General features: G+C 36.4%; 1 protein-coding gene across 1 annotated transcript; it reads right to left on the bottom strand.

Moving 5' to 3' along the window:
* Positions 1-1,709: 1,709 nt before the first annotated feature.
* Positions 1,710-19,503, bottom strand: LOC132559965 (complex I assembly factor ACAD9, mitochondrial-like). The gene is made up of 18 exons (XM_060224605.1): positions 19,265-19,503; positions 18,241-18,331; positions 15,685-15,786; positions 14,318-14,424; positions 13,579-13,679; positions 13,043-13,190; positions 12,641-12,743; positions 11,601-11,674; positions 8,117-8,192; positions 7,688-7,758; positions 7,109-7,228; positions 6,093-6,221; positions 5,399-5,475; positions 4,462-4,570; positions 4,099-4,176; positions 3,646-3,774; positions 2,865-2,937; positions 1,710-2,076 (listed from the first exon to the last, which is right to left on the bottom strand). Exons 1-18 carry the CDS (start codon positions 19,466-19,468, stop codon positions 1,976-1,978), a joined length of 1,893 nt encoding a protein of 630 aa, XP_060080588.1. The 5' UTR covers positions 19,469-19,503; the 3' UTR covers positions 1,710-1,975.
* Positions 19,504-19,605: the final 102 nt, after the last annotated feature.

Genomic DNA, 19,605 nt, shown 5'->3' with positions numbered 1-19,605 from the left:
ATGGTAAATCAGAGTGCTTAAAAAAATCAAAGGGCAATGACTCCTTCAAAAATTGCTGACTGACTACTGTGTAGGAAACGTCAAAATTATGAAACCTACAAAGTTTTAAAGAAATGAATTGAATACTGACAAGGACAATGTTAAAAATCAGAAAAAAACAAGGGGCAGTAACTCTTCTAAATGCATTTGAAATCCATTGCTGTTTAGGAAAACACATCTTGATGTCATATAGCCCACCAAGTTTGAAAATAATAGTTAAAAACTGTGGGAGATCTCTGGACAACGAAAAGTTAATGATGGACGGATAGACAAGAAACACTACACCACAATCCTGACAGTCAAATTGTAAGACAGATGTACAATAAATCAATTTTCAATAAATAAAGTTTTATTGAAAACAAAATTATCACAAATACAAATTAAAGATTCATTATCACTCCAACAGTAGATCTGTCAGGAGACCTATCTTACACACACATGCATTTACATTTTGTTCTTTTATAACCACCCACTTCCTCACTCTCAACAAGATCACAACTATCAGTCAGTTTCTTGCTATATATAAGAGTAAATCAATTTGATTGAAAACAGAAAAAACAAATTTCAAAATCATATTTTCAGTAAATAGTACAATACTACCTGAGTTGTTGAATATACCAGTCACAGTTTCAGCCAAAAGAATGGGTTCATTTGACATTGAAAACATTTCATCGGAAGTTTCTTTTAATTTTGAACTGAAGAGTAATAATTGTGACTACTACAAGTAGACCATGTCCAGAGTGAAACCAACTAAGGAAGTGTTATGCCCCAAATATTACTTGATTCATGTTACTATGCCCCATGTCACTATCCCCCACATCACTATGCCCCATGTCACTGTCCCCCATGTCACTATGCCCCATGTCAGTCCCCCATGTCACTATGCTCCATGTCACTGTCCTCCTTGTCACTATGCCCCATGTCACTATGCCCCTTGTCACTGTCCCCCTTGTCACTATGCCCCATGTCACTGTCCCCCTTGTTTATACCCCATGTCACTGTCCCCCTTGTCACTATGCCCCATGTCACTGTCCCCCTTGTCACTATGCCCCATGTCACTGTCCCCAATGTCACTATGCCCCATGTCACTGTCCCCCTTGTCACTATGCTCCATGTCACTGTCCCCATGTCACTATGCCCCTTGTCACTGTCCCCATGTCACTGCCCCATGTCACTGTCCCCCTTGTCACTATGCCCCATGTCACTGTCCCCCACATCACTATGCCCCATGTCACTGTCCCCCACATCACTATGCCCCTTGTCACTGTCCCCCTTGTCACTATGCCCCATGTCACTGTCCCCCACATCACTATGCCCCATGTCACTGTCCCCCACATCACTATGCCCCATGTCACTGTCCCCCATGTCACTATGCCCCATGTCACTGTCCCCCATGTCACTATGCCCCATGTCACTGTCCACCTATGTCACTAATCCCCAAGTCACTATGCCCCATGTCACTGTCCCCCTTGTCACTATGCCCCATGTCATTGTCCCCCTTGTCACTATGCCCCATGTCACTGTCCCCCATGTCACTATGCCCCATGTCACTATGCCCCTTGTCACTGTCCCCCTTGTCACTATGCCCCATGTCACTGTCCCCCTTGTTTATACCCCATGTCACTGTCCCCCTTGTCACTATGCCCCATGTCACTGTCCCCCATGTCACTATGCCCCATGTCACTATGCCCCATGTCACTTTGCTGTTGTAGTTTACCCACTTACACAATATTCTACCATCTATAACTGTAATGCACTATTAACTATCATCCTTCTTTGTAACACTTAAAGTTGTATCAAGCTCAAATTCTATCAGTTCACAGACATCAAGTTGGCACTCCATCAGTTCACAAACAGGTTCTTATACAGCAGCAACACTGTGACACTTTGTGAACAGAAATCTGTTGTCTGTTATACACAGCGAGTGTAAAACTCCTCACCAATTTCTGTCCAATGGATGGGATGCAGCGTAACCATGGTTCTTGAATATTGTGTCAGCTATGCTTTCTAGGGTGTCATCATTGTTCTCAAATGTTTCTGAAAGGGAGAGTCATGAAAATATGTATTTTTTTTTGTGTGCATATGTATTTCCCTTTTTTTCATTCAATATTACTATCTTACAATTTTTAATCATATTAAAACACTGTTAATAAGGCTTTGTTTATTTCATGAACCAGAATACTTCATCTGATAGGGAAAGAGACCATATCAATGTAACCAAGTACAATTGTTAAATTTGGCAGTTACCAAGTATGATTGTTAAATTTTGGAAGTTACCAAGTACGATTGTTAAATTTTGGAAGTTACCAAGTACAATTGTTAAATTTTGGAAGTTACCAAGTACGATTGTTAAATTTTGGAAGTTACCATGTACAATTGTTAAATTTGGCAGTTATCAAGTACACGTGAGCATGAAGTAAGGAGGAAAAGCTGATTAAACCTGTTTACTCTTAATTGTTTGGTGATAATATTGTATTCCTATATACAGATGTGGAAACTTCATATATAGCTTAAAATGTATTAATTAACGACTTTCTTTTTTGTCAAATTATTTATCTGATGATAATACAAAATTCTTCTTATCTTTCAATGTCAATTTCTATGACTACAATTCACCAACCTCCAGATAATATGTTCCAATATGCTTTGTTTATAGTTGTAAGGTGGTCAAAAATAAAAACAAACCATATAAACCAATTAACGCTTTCATCTTTTAATTATACAAAAAATATGTCATATTTTAGCTCATTGTCTTAAGTTCCTACGACAGATATCATATGTAAAGTTATAACACTATCAATCAAGAGAACTCCTTGTATAATTACCTGCTCTCAAATCTTTCAGATTTTGCTCAATTCTTTCTCTGGCTTCATAGCAGAAAGCCTTGGTCAGCATCACCTAAACAAAAACAATTCATAACGCTTGAGGAAGAGGAATGGATCAGTCATACAAGTGAAACTCTCAAAAGGTGAACCAACCAAAGGTGAACCAACCAAAGGTGAACCAACCAAAGGTGAACCAACCAAAGGTGTGAACCAACCAAAGGTGAACCAACAAAAGGTGAACCAACCAAAGGTGAACCAACCAAAGGTGTGAACCAACCAAAGGTGAACCAACCACAGTAGAACCAACCAAAGGTGGACCAACCAAAGGTGTGAACCAACCAAAGGTGAACCACCAAAGGTGAACCACCCACAGGTGAACCAACCAAAGGTGAACCAACCAAAGGTGAACCAACAAAAGTTGCTATCAATTATCTAATTAATTTTTCATGACCAGTTCAAAACAGCGACAAAACAGTACAGCTTTGTTCCTCCAATACTGAGTGCTGGCTATTACTAGTTTGCAGATTCTCTTCATAAGGTTGCTGTGTACAAGTCATAACATTCTTGGAAATTTTTAAAGATTTAGAACACAGTAGTGAGAATAATATCTTTTTTCTTGTTCAAAGTTGTTAATCTGACAAAATATTTGTAAACGGTACATTTAGAACTCTGTTAATTTATTGTGATAATCACATTCAATACAGATGTATTGCTGAATAATTCAGTGATATCTGGACCATTTCAAAAAGGTCATGTGACATTGTTACTGGTCACAATTTACCTCATGGTCAGAGTTTTTCAGTCCAATACAGTACGACCTGGAGGTTCTTGCTATACAAGCTGTCATTCCGAAAAGGTCAATTGCTATGTCAGCCATTCGTTTCTGATGAATCTGTTGGTCTACCACCTCCTAAAAAAACAGATATTGTCAAAAATATATCAATACTCCCACACAGGAAATAATGATTAATAGTAAATCTTTATATAAATACAATAACATCACATTCGAGTATATATAAAACAGAGTACTGAAAGAACTCAAATGCAAAGACCCTGATGGTAAAAGTGAAATTCTCCTCATCTTTTTATCCATTTGCTGTTTTATACGTAATGTTTACCTATCTAATTTTACTTTGGCAACTATATAAAAAGAATGGCAAAACAATCTACCACACAAACAATGTATGACAACAAACTGTCATTTGCTACCCAAGGGATGTAACGTTCTACCAACCTTTTTGTATTTGGACAGTATTTTCACAACAGCTCTTTGTAAATGTAGTGTATATTTTTCCAACATGTCTGCTTGAGGCTGAAATAAATAAATTCATGCAACATTACAGTTTTCTACACGTTGAAAAGATCTTCAGTCCATAAAAATACAGTTAAACATTTTTATGAAGAATACAATCAAATGAACTTGTATTAAGTAAAAACTCCTGATAGTGTTTTTGCTATTAATAATTATACACAAAACGTTTTTTTTCAGGATAAGAAAACTGAAGAAGGTAACATCAGTAGCTAGTATGTTATGTTACCAGGCTGTAAATGTTCAGTACCGAAACTTATAGTGCACTACATTAGTCAGGTGTTTTACCTTTAGAGTCGGGTGAATTCCCTCATGTAGCTTCATAGTTAGTTTTGGTTCAGTTTCAAAGTACATTCTGAGCAGTGTTGAAGGGTTGGTGAGAATGTTTGAGACTTTTCTGTATTTCAAAGAAGAAAACAATTTCAAACACTAATCCTTACTAATGTAATTAACAAATACTGTTGACAACCAATTCTGTCACAGACACAACAGCTTTTGGTGTACCAGACTGAAACAAAATAGACATTACAGGTTTTTAAAGCATATCTTCCGACTCAGCCACACCTTTTTTCCTCGTGAGTCGGGAGTGTAGCTTATATATGCCGATATGTCTTATTTCTGGACAAAAAAATTTTAAAAAACCAATGGTTAATGAAATTTTCAAACATGAATTTAAAAAAATTGGAAACATTATTTATCATCTCCACAGCTACAGGTTTGTAGTTACAGGTCAGATTGATATATTTTCAGTGTTAGATATTTGTATTTAATACTCTTCTTTGTTCAGCAGTAGCCATTTGAATTTTTCACTAACCAATATTTAACTACAACTAACCTTTAAGCGACAAGTTTTTGACTGAAACAGATCATGTAGAGCCATCACTTGTAGTCGTAATACTGATTGAATCCAAAAATTCAATTAAAATTGGCTCTGTGGCTTATATACCAGTGTGACTTACAACCCGCAAAATACATCACATAGTAATATATACCAGTGTGACTTACAACCCGCAAAATACATCACATAGTAATATATACCAGTGTGACTTACAACCCGCAAAATACATCACATAGTAATATATACCAGTGTGACTTACAACCCGCAAAATACATTACATAGTAATAGTGACTATGACCTGGGCTACAACACTGCTAAAATCACGTTCAACTTTGATGAAGTTGAATTTCACATTTGCACCTTCACTGGGCGATACTGTTCACTTACATTTGTTCCTTCAGAGCCTTTCCTGCAAACTGTAGTCCATTCAGTGCAACAAACATTCTCAAAATCTCATTTGTCCCCTGGAAAACAATACCAAAAACAACACATTGTCATGTCAAGGAATACATCAAAAACTGGAAGATCTATTTGGGATGAGGTATGATAAGTACCACCTCCACACTTTTCTGCAGTATCAATACTATTATAATATTAATATTCTGTACAAGTTCCATTCTGAGCCTGAACACAATACAGAAAGGCTAAGCTTCAACCAAACATTTGCCAACAACAACACTATTATACAAGAGAATCAGTAGAACCGATGGATGTTCCCCGAATAAACAGCAGAACTTTCATGTTGATTCCTCATCATGTTATGCTCCAGACAAAATTTAAGGATGAAAAAATGGCAATTACTCCTAAATTATGCAAAAAAGAGTGATGGTTTTTGTACACTACACTTCTCATTATCAAAATCTATCTACACATGACGTTTCATGTTGATACCTATTATAGTTTTCGTGTTATGCTCTGGACATAATTATAACAGACGGACGGACGAACAAATGGATGGACAGAAAGACATAAATTGACTCTACATGCTTAAGTGTTAACTTAATGTGTATTGTAAAACTTACCTGAACTATCTTTTTCCTCAGTAAAATTCTAATGACCTAATATAATCAGTTTTTCATACCTCAAATATCATTAAAATTCGTCCATCCCGGAGATATCTCTCATAAGGGTAGTCCTTCATGTAGCCAAGACCTCCCAAAATCTGTAGGCACTCATTCACACAAACCCAGCATCCTTCTGAGCTGAAAATCTAGACCATAACAAGAAATGTCTCAGAACATCATCTTTCATGTCACGCTACATCTGTACATGCAATATAATTATTTTTATTCATGTAAATACCCGGTTATCAGTGTAATAACAACCCCTGTAACTATATCTAACAGGGCTGTGATTCCACTGTTTCAATTGTGGCTATATCAAACAAGACAAAGGCCATCATCAAAGACAGGTTATGCTCCCTGAATGGGACAAAATTTAAGTATGAAAAACAACAAAGGGCTATAACTCCTATAACATGCAAAAGAGAGATAGTTGTTGCATACTTCACCTTGCTGTGATCTATCTACCTATGAAGTGTCATGCTGATACTTGTTATAGTGTTTGTGCTATGCTTCGCACAAAATTATGTCAAACAGGCAAAGGCATTGTACAATAGAAGATACTTTCCATACATTATCTCAGTGAAATAGGAACTTGCGTCAGCTGTATGTTATTAAAACTTTCCTCGTGGAATTTCCTTGAAGTAGCACGTATCCAGAAGAATGTATGATCCCAATCACAATTATTTTGATAACTTATACTTTACAGTACCAAAAATTTAAGGCAAAATTGTCAGAAAAGGAAATCTATTTTTAGTCCTGTTTCCCTCAAAAAGCTGAAAAACTGCAATAATGCCAAATATCGGTATCCTAGTAAACTTATCTAAATAATGTGCATTTCAATATATACAGTTGGATTTAACCTCACATAATCTAACCTGTACCTTGCAACATAGAAGATATGGTGATTCTGTAACTAGCGACACAGAAGCCGAGTTAATTTTGTAAATTTTAATTTAAATTAATTTACAAGCTTTAACGATATCTGACATCAAAATCTGAAATAAATCCCGACTACTTGTGGTGCTAACGTTACCTTGACCATTGCTGCCTCCAGTGAACAGTCAGGCTGTTGGTACTGGTCTATAATACCTGCCGTCCAGTAAGCCATACTCTCCATAGCGTACGTTGTTACAGCCATCTTCGCAAACTTTTCCTGAATATTTCCAAAGAAAGACCTTAACATATTGTCCTACACAACCTTCACAATATAGATTTTACAAAAATTTAACAATGTTCATCATAGATAAAAGGGCACCTTGTAATATAAATCTTAACTTTTTAGCTTGTATCCTCTGAAAAAATATACGTTTGTGTAATCATATCTTCTTTACCCACATAGTATAAGCATTTAAAAATGTTTCTCAATCATACTATTACGACTTTACAGATCTGACTATCATAATAAAACACAAACAAAAATTTTGTGATTATCAAAATTCTGTTATAAATCATAACCTTAAGTGTCAACTTCCTCCAAGCTATGATGTATTGTCTAAAAAACCATTTCTGTTTGGGTAATGCTATTTAGCTGATCCATGTTTTCTACCAAGTATCAAGTTTTCTATCCTCATTAAGTCTGCAAGCCTGAAAAAAATACCATTACACAATTTACCTTAATAAGTCGGAATTCTGAAAGGTGCTTTCCAAATTGTTTCCTGCTTATGGCATGTTCTGCTGTCATGGCTGCAAATGAATATCAATCCACATAAACATATATTATAACGTATAACTAAGTTCCAGGAGGTTTAAATAAACAAAATTACAACAAACTAGACATACATGTACATTTATGTCATTATATTTTTAGTTCCTCATAGTTTTTAAATTTGTATCACCATTTCTAATTCCTGAAAATGTTTTCAACTTTGAGCTGTTTTTACTAATGTTTTCAATTTTGTATCACTATTTCTAATTCCTGAAAATGTTTTCAACTTTGAGTTGTTTTGACTCCTTCAATAATGATCACCTACAATGTAGGTAGATCCAGGAGTAACAACAGTTAAGTAGGTTCCTTAAACCTTTATCATAAACCTGAACACACCGATCAACTTCTTGAGAATACCAGCTCCTGAGCTGCCCATACTGAATCGTCCACTGTTTAATATATTCATGGCAACCTATAAAAAAGACAACAATTATTTGAACTCTGTTATTTTATACAGATTTTTGCAATAATCTTACTAGCTAAATCATCATGTTTCTTTTCTTCAATTTTAGAGGAAAATCTGCCACATTTCAACTGTTTCCAGTTCACTTTGGTCTTGTTTTAAGTATAACAAAGTGTTGTGATTGTAGGTCTCTGAGTAAAATAGTTGATATCACTTTGTCTTTTCGGTAACAATACTTGTTTAAGTCTAAACTCTGTGAAGCCTCTGTCTGATTGTAGACTACACTTATTGTAGCAGGCATATTATATACTGGTTGTATATATCCAGTGACCATAAATAGGAATTTGTGGTAGATCCCTGTATCTTGTCATCCGACGTGTCATTTCGGTAACTGTTCATTAACATGGATAAAGATACCGTGTTCTCAATTTTTTGTTTGCTGCAGCCTTGCATTACTATTCTGTCAAAAGTTAACATGCCAGGTTTGGGTAGTCAGCACCCCACGCTCGTACCTATGACCAAGAGGTGAAGGACTAGTGTTTAATACAGTCAGACTTAACCACTTTACCATCGAGGCCCATAATAGCAAGAACACTGGGTCACTCAACCTGAAGGCCTCTAATACTGAGATCCCTGGGTCACTCAACCTGAGGTGAGATGTCTTAACCTCTCTGCCACCGAGGCCCCTAACAGTGAGAACCCTGGGTCACTCAACCTGAGGTGAGATGTCTTAACCTCTCTGCCACCGAGGCCCCTAACAGTGAGAACCCTGGGTCACTCAACCTGAGGTGAGATGTCTTAACCTCTCTGCCACCGAGGCCCCTAACAGTGAGAACCCTGGGTCACTCAACCTGAGGTGAGATGTCTTAACCTCTCTGCCACCAAGGTCCCTAACAGTGAGAACCCTGGGTCACTCAACCTGAGAACCCTGGGTCACTCAACCTGAGGTGAGATGTCTTAACCTCTCTGCCACCGAGGCCCCTAACAGTGAGAACCATGGGTTACTCTACCTGGGGTGCCATAAGATTAATGACAAGAATGCATCGTTAATCAGAGATAAATTAATGTAAATGTCCCAGTACATTCACTACAAATAGATAACTTTGAAATTCAGTGTGTAAATGATTGATATTCATATTTCATTTAACACAGCAAATAGTTTCAAATTTATTTCAAACAAAGATACAAGACTTTGGTCGCTCTCATGTAAACAGTTGAAGCAGTTGAACCTGTAAGAAAAATGCCGGGTACAGAGCGGGATCGAGACTGGACTGTGGAATATTCATCACATGCAAATAGAGGGATCCTGCTCTACCTGTCAGAAACTTACTTGGTGAATATCATTATTTTTCAGGACTTTAGCATAAAGCAGGGTCTGTACACTCGCATATTTCTGGAAGCATCACACTAAAAGTATAAGTTATATGGATAGCACCTTATTTTTAATTTGTTCTTTAATGCTTGACAGGAACTTTAGAAACTTTGCATTTTGAGCTAACATACAAATATGTGTATCAGTTCCAACATCCGATACATATATGTTTGTGTGTTGTGGAATAATTCCACACCACCTGAATTGTTACAACAGTGTTACAGACAGGTGGCTACAACATCCGATACATATATGTTTGTGTGTTGTGGAATAATTCCACAATTGTTACAACAGTGTTACAGACAGGTGGCTACACCTGAATTGTTACAACAGTGTTACAGACAGGTGGCTACAACCTCCGATACATATATGTTTGTGTGTTGTGGAATAATTCCACACCACCTGAATTGTTACAACAGTGTAACAGACAGGTGGCTACAACCTCCGATACATATATGTTTGTGTGTTGTGGAATAATTCCACACCACCTGAATTGTTACAACAGTGTTACAGACAGGTGGCTACAACATCCGATACATATATGTTTGTGTGTTGTGGAATAATTCAAAACCAACTGAATTGTTACAACAGTGTTACAGACAGGTGGCTACAACCTCCGATACATATATGTTTGTGTGTTGTGGAATAATTCCACACCACCTGAATTGTTACAACAGTGTAACAGACAGGTGGCTACAACCTGATACATATATGTTTGTGTGTTGTGGAATAATTCCACACCACCTGAATTGTTACAACAGTGTTACAGACAGGTGGCTACAACATCCGATACATATATGTTTGTGTGTTGTGGAATAATTCCACACCACCTGAATTGTTACAACAGTTAACAGACACGTGGCTACAACATGCGATACATATATGTTTGTGTGTTGTGGAATAATTCAAAACCAACTGAATTGTTACAACAGTGTTACAGACAGGTGGCTACAACCTCCGATACATATATGTTTGTGTGTTGTGGAATAATTCCACACCACCTGAATTGTTACAACAGTGTAACAGACAGGTGGCTACAACCTCCGATACATATATGTTTGTGTGTTGTGGAATAATTCCACACCACCTGAATTGTTACAACAGTGTTACAGACAGGTGGCTACAACATCCGATACATATATGTTTGTGTGTTGTGGAATAATTCCACACCACCTGAATTGTTACAACAGTTAACAGACACGTGGCTACAACATGCGATACATATATGTTTGTGTGTTGTGGAATAATTCCAAACCACTTGAATTGTTACAACAGTGTTACAGACAGGTGGCTACAACATCCGATACATATATGTTTGTGTGTTGTGGAATAATTCAAAACCAACTGAATTGTTACAACAGTGTTACAGACAGGTGGCTACAACATCCGATACATATATGTTTGTGTGTTGTGGAATAATTCCACACCACCTGAATTGTTACAACAGTGTTACAGACAGGTGGCTACAACATCCGATACATATATGTTTGTGTGTTGTGGAATAATTCCAAACCACCTGAATTGTTACAACAGTGTTACAGACAGGTGGCTACAACATCCGATACATATATGTTTGTGTGTTGTGGAATAATTCCACACCACCTGAATTGTTACAACAGTGTTACAGACAGGTGGCTACAACATCCGATACATATATGTTTGTGTGTTGTGGAATAATTCCACACCACCTGAATTGTTACAACAGTTAACAGACACGTGGCTACAACCTCCGATACATATATGTTTGTGTGTTGTGGAATAATTCCACACCACCTGAATTGTTACAACAGTGTTACAGACAGGTGGCTACAACATCCGATACATATATGTTTGTGTGTTGTGGAATAATTCCACACCACCTGAATTGTTACAACAGTGTTACAGACAGGTGGCTACAACATCCGATACATATATGTTTGTGTGTTGTGGAATAATTCCACACCACCTGAATTGTTACAACAGTTAACAGACACGTGGCTTAGTCTCTCTATTAGTTTCTTTATTTTTTTCTTTCTCATGTAAAATAGGTAAATTGTGTGCCTCACCTTGAATCCCCCTCCAACCTCTCCGAGTACATTCTCTATTGGGACGGGTGTATTGTCAAAATGAACCTCACATGCTAAAAACAAAAATAAAATTAATCAATACAGAATTTTTGTAATAGAAGTTCCCTAAATAACAAATTCAGGATTTGAAAATCCAGTGAGAAACCATGTTTCAATCTATAACAGACGATTTTAAACTTCAGTAAATTTTTCATCACAATACTTTGTGGTAGTGAAAACTTCTCTGAAACAGAAGACTATGCTATAACTGAAATACTGGTCAGAGTAAACAGAAACTTTCATGACCATTTTTTTTATTGTGAAATTCAAGAAAATAAATCGCATGAGTAATAAGGCTGGCTTAAAGTAGTTCATGTAAATAATGACTACAAATTTCGTAAATTCAGTGGTAATGTTCAGTATTAGATCGGCAAAGATCCTCTAGTAAAATATGTAATCACTGTTAGAACCACAGATGCCTAACTTATCCTGTGGTAATGTATGTACTCACTGTTAGAACCACAGATGCCTAACTTATTCTCTGATAATGTATGTACTCACTGTTAGAACCACGGATGCCTAACTTATTCTCTGATAATGTATGTACTCACTGTTAGAACCACCAATGCCTAACTTATTCTCTGATAATGTATGTACTCACTGTTAGAACCACCAATGCCTAACTTATTCTCTGATAATGTATGTACTCACTGTTAGAACCTGATAATGTATGTACTCACTGTTAGAACCACGGATGCCTAACTTATTCTCTGATAATGTATGTACTCACTGTTAGAACCACAGATGCCTAACTTATCCTGTGGTAATGTTTGTACTCACTGTTAAAACCACAGATGCCTAACTTATCCTGTGGTAATGTATGTACTCACTGTTAAAACCACGGATGCCTTACTTATCCTGTGGTAATGTATGTACTCACTGTTAAAACCACGGATGCCTAACTTATCCTGTGGTAATGTATGTACTCACTGTTAAAACTACAGATGCCTTACTTATCCTGTGGTAATGTATGTACTCACTGTTAGAACCACGGATGCCTAACTTATCCTCTGGTTTGCCACTAGTAACACCACCAAAACTTCTCTCCACTATGAAAGCTGTTACTTTATCAACTTTCTTTCCCTACAGAAAAAAATTCTGGCATTGATTTCTATAATATTACACATACTCAACAGCATGTCTAGTAGGCACTTGGACTTTCCAAGTAATTAACATTATTTCTAAACAGCAGATGAATTCAGACTACAAAATTACAAACTTTAAACGAAGAAAAACATTCATTCAAGCTCTATATCCCAAGCCCCCACATCAATTTACTTTACAATAAAACCATCTGAATATAATCTCGTATAACATCTAGAAATATCAAAAGAACTCTTTTATTTTCAAAATAAGAAACAATACATCATATATTTACTCACATCCTTTTCCACCTCTGTTTTGGCAAATACCGTAAAGATTTCAGCAATGCCTCCATTGGAGATCCAAATTTTCCCACCATTCAGGTAAAATGTTTTGCCATCCTCAGAAAGAGTCGCCTTAGTTTGAATGGAGGCTGCATCACTTCCACTTAAAACAAAAACAGTTTTAGTAAAAACATTGGTTTAAATATAAAATACTATTGTCCAAAGTTTGTCACAAAGTTATCAGATGGGTAAGTCACTGTAAAAAATACATCAGCATCCTTGACCCTTTGACCCCTTGACCCCTTGTAAAGCTAATGTAAGTATCTAGTATTTCACAACAATATGTACTTATAGGTTATTTAACTACTTGCCAAGTATCTTTATTAACCTTGTTTCAAAAACTAGTTTGGAATTGAAGCGTTTGGCCAAACATTCAATTACTGGTATTTATGTCATAAAATTCTACCAAAATGACAAAGCCCCAATGCAAGATTAAACTTGTGAAACACAGAAATAAGCGAAAGTTATTATGTTGAACAGTTCTAGATTACCTGGATGGTTCAGTGAGACAGAAGGCTGCAATGTTTTCTCCTGTGGCCAGCTTGGGAAGGTATTTTTCTTTCTGTTGATCATTTCCAGCAATCAATATACCCTTTCAAAAAACAAATTCACTCATCTCATCTTCACTTATGACATACATGCACTCCTCATTGAGATAAATTTGAATATAAGGGAAATCATTTTATAGTTTTGGAAATGTATGAAAATTATTACTATGATGTGTATATATAGAACTGAAAATATATAAAGATATGATATTAATCAAATGTTTTTCTATTGCCTTTTTTTAAGGAGATGGTCACCATTCAATACAACTATACATTAATATATAATAGTATTTGTAGTGTTTGAATAGGGTAAATTTCTGAATCCTTCTGTGACTGGGATAAGGTATCAGTGACCTACTTTTGGTATGCAACACTTTGTTGTCTATAATGATATGTCAATGGAAACAAAGTTCTTGGTAAACCCACTTTAGAATGGAACAAAATATGTGTATCAAACTGGTATAAACAACAGAATATACAGACACTTGTACAGACAAGTTACGTCACTAGAGTTAAAACATAAATCATGTGTACATTAGTGTATCCTTGACAACTTTTGGGATTGAAGACACATACAATACATTCTGTATTTAAAAAATGGATCATTAAGTTAGAATATGCACAGATCTAGAAAAAGCCTTCAGTTTCCATGGATGACCGAACTTAATGCTTTGATAAATACTTTTAGTCCTATAGACTGGTGAGCTGCCAAGGTGACAGCTACTGAACCATCTAAAGCTGTTATCTCAGCCAGACGAGCGAATTTTGTAGCATTTAATCCAAGCCCACCTACAACAAAAAAGTTACACTGTACCACACAGTATTTGTAATCTTACATCCAGCCAGAAAAGATAACAAAATTTTTAACTTGTGTTACTTGTAAGTCAACTGGTTAATACAAAATTTTTGTTTTAAGTCTTTTCACTGGCCTAGCTAACATACATGGAATCATACAAATCAACAAAAAGCCCACAGGCCTTAACTGTCTTCTGACTACAAAACTTTCAGCAGGGAGAAGGGTTATATCTTCTACTTTGAATGAAGTCTTGCAAAGAAGCTGTTTTCCACGATGCAGATGGTAGTTTTGGTGAGGAGCAGATAATTGTGACAAGTGATACCTTTTCTTTGACAGTAAAGTTTTTAGAAAGCATTCAACCCTAAATCTGAGTCAGTTTCCTTTCTGAAGACACAGCCCTTGTGTCAAAAGGGGTTAATCCTGCCTCCTATATGTAAGAAATGTGTCATTTCAAACAAGTTGGAGTTCAATCCCACTGGTGAAACTTGAGGAGAAGTTTGAAATAGGTGTTGCACAGGAAAACCGTGATTGTACAATCATGTTACAAAATGGCATCCCTGGCTGCCATGTGAAAGTCTTGACAAGGTTGAAAAATAATAACACTTTGTTGGCTAACTTTATTCCTTAACATTACCACCAGGTTTTAGCTTATAGCACCAGGGGAACTGGAGAAGAAGTTAAAGATATGTTTTTCAAGATGACAGCCATGGCGGCTATCTTTGATTTCAGACAGACTGGAAAAATAACAACACTTGGTCAGGGCCATCTCAGGATCATTTAATGCGAGTTTGAGCTCAATTCCATTGGTGGAACTTTAGAAGAAGTTTAAAATGTCAGAAGTTTACGCTCGACAGACAAAACATAACTTTGAAATAAGTTAATATAAAATAATGCTATTTTGAAATGAATGGAGAAGTTAAAAAAATCTATTTCATTTTCTAATTAAAGATATGACTAATACAATCTTATATTCCGATACATGATTATGAAGTTTTCCTTAACAAATTTGGATGCAACTAGGTGATACATACTGAAACCTCGCTTGAATATCAACAGTAAAAATATAAAATAAGTTTTAAAAACCGAAATTTCATTTTTTTTTTCTTGGCTATTTTTCATTTTTGCTTACGTACAGTAATTATAAACAAATATCAGACAAATACAAGAGGTTAAGTATGTTGTAACCAACAATACAACAGAATATCATTTACCGTAATTAAATCATTGAATGGTAACAAGATCATTAAACTTACCATGTTCTTCTGGGATTTGCTGACCAAATAAACCAAGGTCCTTAATTTCCTGAAGGGTTTCCTCTGATATTTTAGCATTCACATCAATTGATTTGGAGTCCACTGCCAAAATATGTAAGGCATACACCGATAATAATACAGTCAAGCTTTCAACAGCCTTATAAACTTCCATAAATTATCATTACACAGTTCACACACTTACATTGTAATTATCAAAAAATGTGTCTAGCACTATTTTAAAATACTGAATTATAAAATTGATTACATAAACCTACATGGACTGGCAAATCTGTTGTTAATATAATGTGACTGGGTGGAGTGTCATACTGACGTGTCCAGGTTATGACATTTCAGTGTGTTGGTAATATTGGCACCCTTGTTGTCAGTATAATGTGACCGGGTGGAGTTTCATACTGACGTGTCCAGGTTATGACATTTCAGTGTGTTGGTAATATTGGCACCCTTGTTGTCAGTATAATGTGACCGGGTGGAGTGTCATACTGATGTGTCCAGGTTATGACATTTCAGTGTGTTGGTAATATTGGCACCCTTGTTGTCAGTATAATGTGACCGGGTGGAGTGTCATACTGATGTGTCCAGGTTATGACATTTCAGTGTGTTGGTAATATTGGCACCCTTGTTGTCAGTATAATGTGACCGGGCGGAGTGTCATACTGATGTGTCCATGTTATGACATTTCAGTGTGAAGGTTATATTGGTGTCCTTGTCAGTATAATGTGACGGGGCGGAGTGTCATACTGATGTGTCCAGGTTATGACATTTCAGTGTGAAGGTTATATTGGTGTCCTTGTCAGTATAATGTGACGGGGCGGAGTGTCATACTGATGTGTCCAGGTTATGACATTTCAGTGTGAAGGTTATATTGGTGTCCTTGTCAGTATAATGTGACGGGGCGGAGTGTCATACTGATGTGTCCAGGTTATGACATTTCAGTGTGAAGGTTATATTGGTGTCCTTGTCAGTATAATGTGACGGGGCGGAGTGTCATACTGATGTGTCCAGGTTATGACATTTCAGTGTGAAGGTTATATTGGTGTCCTTGTCAGTATAATGTGACGGGGCGGAGTGTCATACTGATGTGTCCAGGTTATGACATTTCAGTGTGAAGGTTATATTGGTGTCCTTGTCAGTATAATGTGACGGGGCGGAGTGTCATACTGATGTGTCCATGTTATGACAGTGTGAAGGTAATATTGGCACCCTTGTTGTCAGTATAATGTGACCAGGCAGAGTGTCATACTGATGTGTCCAGGTTATGACAGTGTGATGGTTATACTGGCACCCTTGTTGTCAGTATAATGTGACTGGGTGGAGTGTCATACTGATGTGTCCAGGTTATGACATTTCAGTGTGTTGGTAATATTCTCACCCTTGTTGTCAGTATAATGTGACTGGGTGGAGTGTCATACTGATGTGTCCATGTTATGACAGTGTGATGGTTATACTGGCACCCTTGTCGTCAGTGGATGTGTCCAGGTTATGACATTTCAGTGTGTTGGTAATATTCTCACCCTTGTTGTCAGTATAATGTGACTGGGTGGAGTGTCATACTGATGTGTCCATGTTATGACAGTGTGATAGTTATACTGGCACCCTTGTTGTCAGTATAATGTGACCGGGTGGAGTGTCATACTGATGTGTCCAGGTTATGACATTTCAGTGTGTTGGTAATATTGGCACCCTTGTTGTCAGTATAATGTGACCGGGCGTAGTGTCATACTACCATGTCCAGGTTATGACATTTCAGTGTGTTGGTACTATTGGCACCCTTGTTGTCAGTATAATATGACCGGGTGGAGTGTCATACTGATGTGTCCATGTTATGACAGTGTGATGGTTATACTGGCACCCTTGTTGTCAGTATAATGTGACCGTGTGGAGTGTCATACTGACGTGTCCAGGTTATGACATTTCAAAATAATGGTTTTATTGACACCCATTGTTGTCTCTATAACAGCATAATGTGTTTAGTGTGGCGTTATACTATGTATATCATACCCTGGCTGATGTAAGGATATAAAACCCCTAAAAATAGCTGTAAATACAGAGTGAAATTTACCACCACTAAAATCCTATGCTTATGTAAGAAATATATAGTAGTCAAATTATAAAATCCAACTTTTGCTTCTCTGAGAGAAAATGATATTCACCAAGATGTTGCAGATCGGTGTTCTTAAAGTCTTTTATGTAGTCATCAACAGTTGTTTGACTGCCATAGCATGTCATTTCATTTTTAATTTGTTAATATGTTCAAATCATGCTGTGATAGATGATTAAACAAATAGCATGTTCATCTGTTTGATAACTTAAACATGATTTAAATTAACACAATGGTATCCCTTAGCTTCAGTCAATTAACCTAAATTTATTGACAAGACACAAGTCTTTGTCTTGGGTTAATAAATCAAGAGACAAACCTCATTCACAGGCTATAATTGTATAATATATGTAACTCTGGGATCAAGCTGATCAGTTGGAAAAGACAACTCTGTCTTATTACATAACAAGATCTTTATAAATTATTCAAAAACTTACATGCTTCCTCAAAATATTTCTCGATGGGCTGAACCATTTGGTTTAAATCATTCAGCTCATCTTCTGGTATTGTTGGGTAAGCCAGAAATGCCTGTAAAATAGGAGTGTCTCACCATTACCAATCAGTGTCTGACCAAATAAACAGTGCTTAACAGTAAACTTTGATATTTAAAACCAAATAATGAGAACACAACCAATCCAAAATCTTGACAAAATAGAATCCAAACTTTCATCCTTTTTATATTATATTTCTTATCCCAAATGTTGCTGTGTGATATTCTTTTTTATAACAAAACATTCAATAGACCATTGATAGTATGTTTTTTAATAAAGAGTTTTGACTCTTGGGTTGGATATTTCATGTTGTTCCGACCCTTCAGATTTGTTATTTGACTTCCAAAATTTCCAAATGCCAAGGAACATCTGAAAGCACTGATTAAAATTAAAAATGTTCTAAAGTGGAGATCATTTTTGGTGTAGTTCTGGAAGTTCCAAATTTATTATTGCAGAACAATTTTCATGATTTGCATCCCTTGTTATTCTGGAATTTTAGCATTAGACTTCATTTCACTGATCTTATTTCAAATAGTTAATACATATACAATTCACTAGATGCCATTGGTTTGTGGTCTAAGAAACACATGCTTCTTTCCAATGGTAGAAAAATAGAATAGTTCGTTCTTTTTATTGAACAAATAGTTTATACCAAGAATAAAGAAGGTTTTTTTTTATTTTGCCTCGTCCTTCAGTGACAATAATGAAAGGTATTGATAAAGGTTAGCAGAAAGGCAAGAAGTAATGGTATCAACAGGCCTACATGATACTGTCTTAATCTTTATGTATGCAAAGATATGTTTTTCAACAACTACTTCAACACAATTTCAAGATTATTTTTCAAGCTGTCGCATAGTATCCGGGATAATTTCCCGTTTTTTAAGAAATTTTTTCTTTAAATCAGCTGGTATAATTAAAAATGAAATTATTTATCAAAACATCTAACCCTAAGTACAAAAAAGTGCCTGACCTTATCCAACTTTCCCACAAATAGATTTTTAGCAAATGGAACATTTGTGATGGGCCGGTTGTCCTCTACCGTATACACAGGCGAATCTGTTTGAGATGCAACTTGATTTGCACACCATCGTACTGAAGAAAAAATCCGGTGTGTTTTAAAAATGTGACATTTCTGTGTTGACTTTGCAAAGTGTAAACTTGTTTTAGAAAACATATTTTGTTCTCAGGGCAAAGTCCGTTGTGACAGTCGACTAGTCGCAACCGATTAGTCGGCGTTAGTTACATGTTTGATTAGTGCAATGAGTGTCTGCCGATTTTAAAACACCCGAAAGACACAGATTGTCCAACCGG

The sequence above is a fragment of the Ylistrum balloti genome, unplaced genomic scaffold (genome assembly GCF_031769215.1).
Source record: "Ylistrum balloti isolate Yb309-2 unplaced genomic scaffold, AGI_CSIRO_Ybal_v1 Utg371000, whole genome shotgun sequence".
Lineage (NCBI taxonomy): Eukaryota > Metazoa > Mollusca > Bivalvia > Pectinida > Pectinidae > Ylistrum > Ylistrum balloti.
Note: the sequence above shows the minus strand (reverse complement) of the source record. Positions and strands in the feature narration are given on the sequence as shown.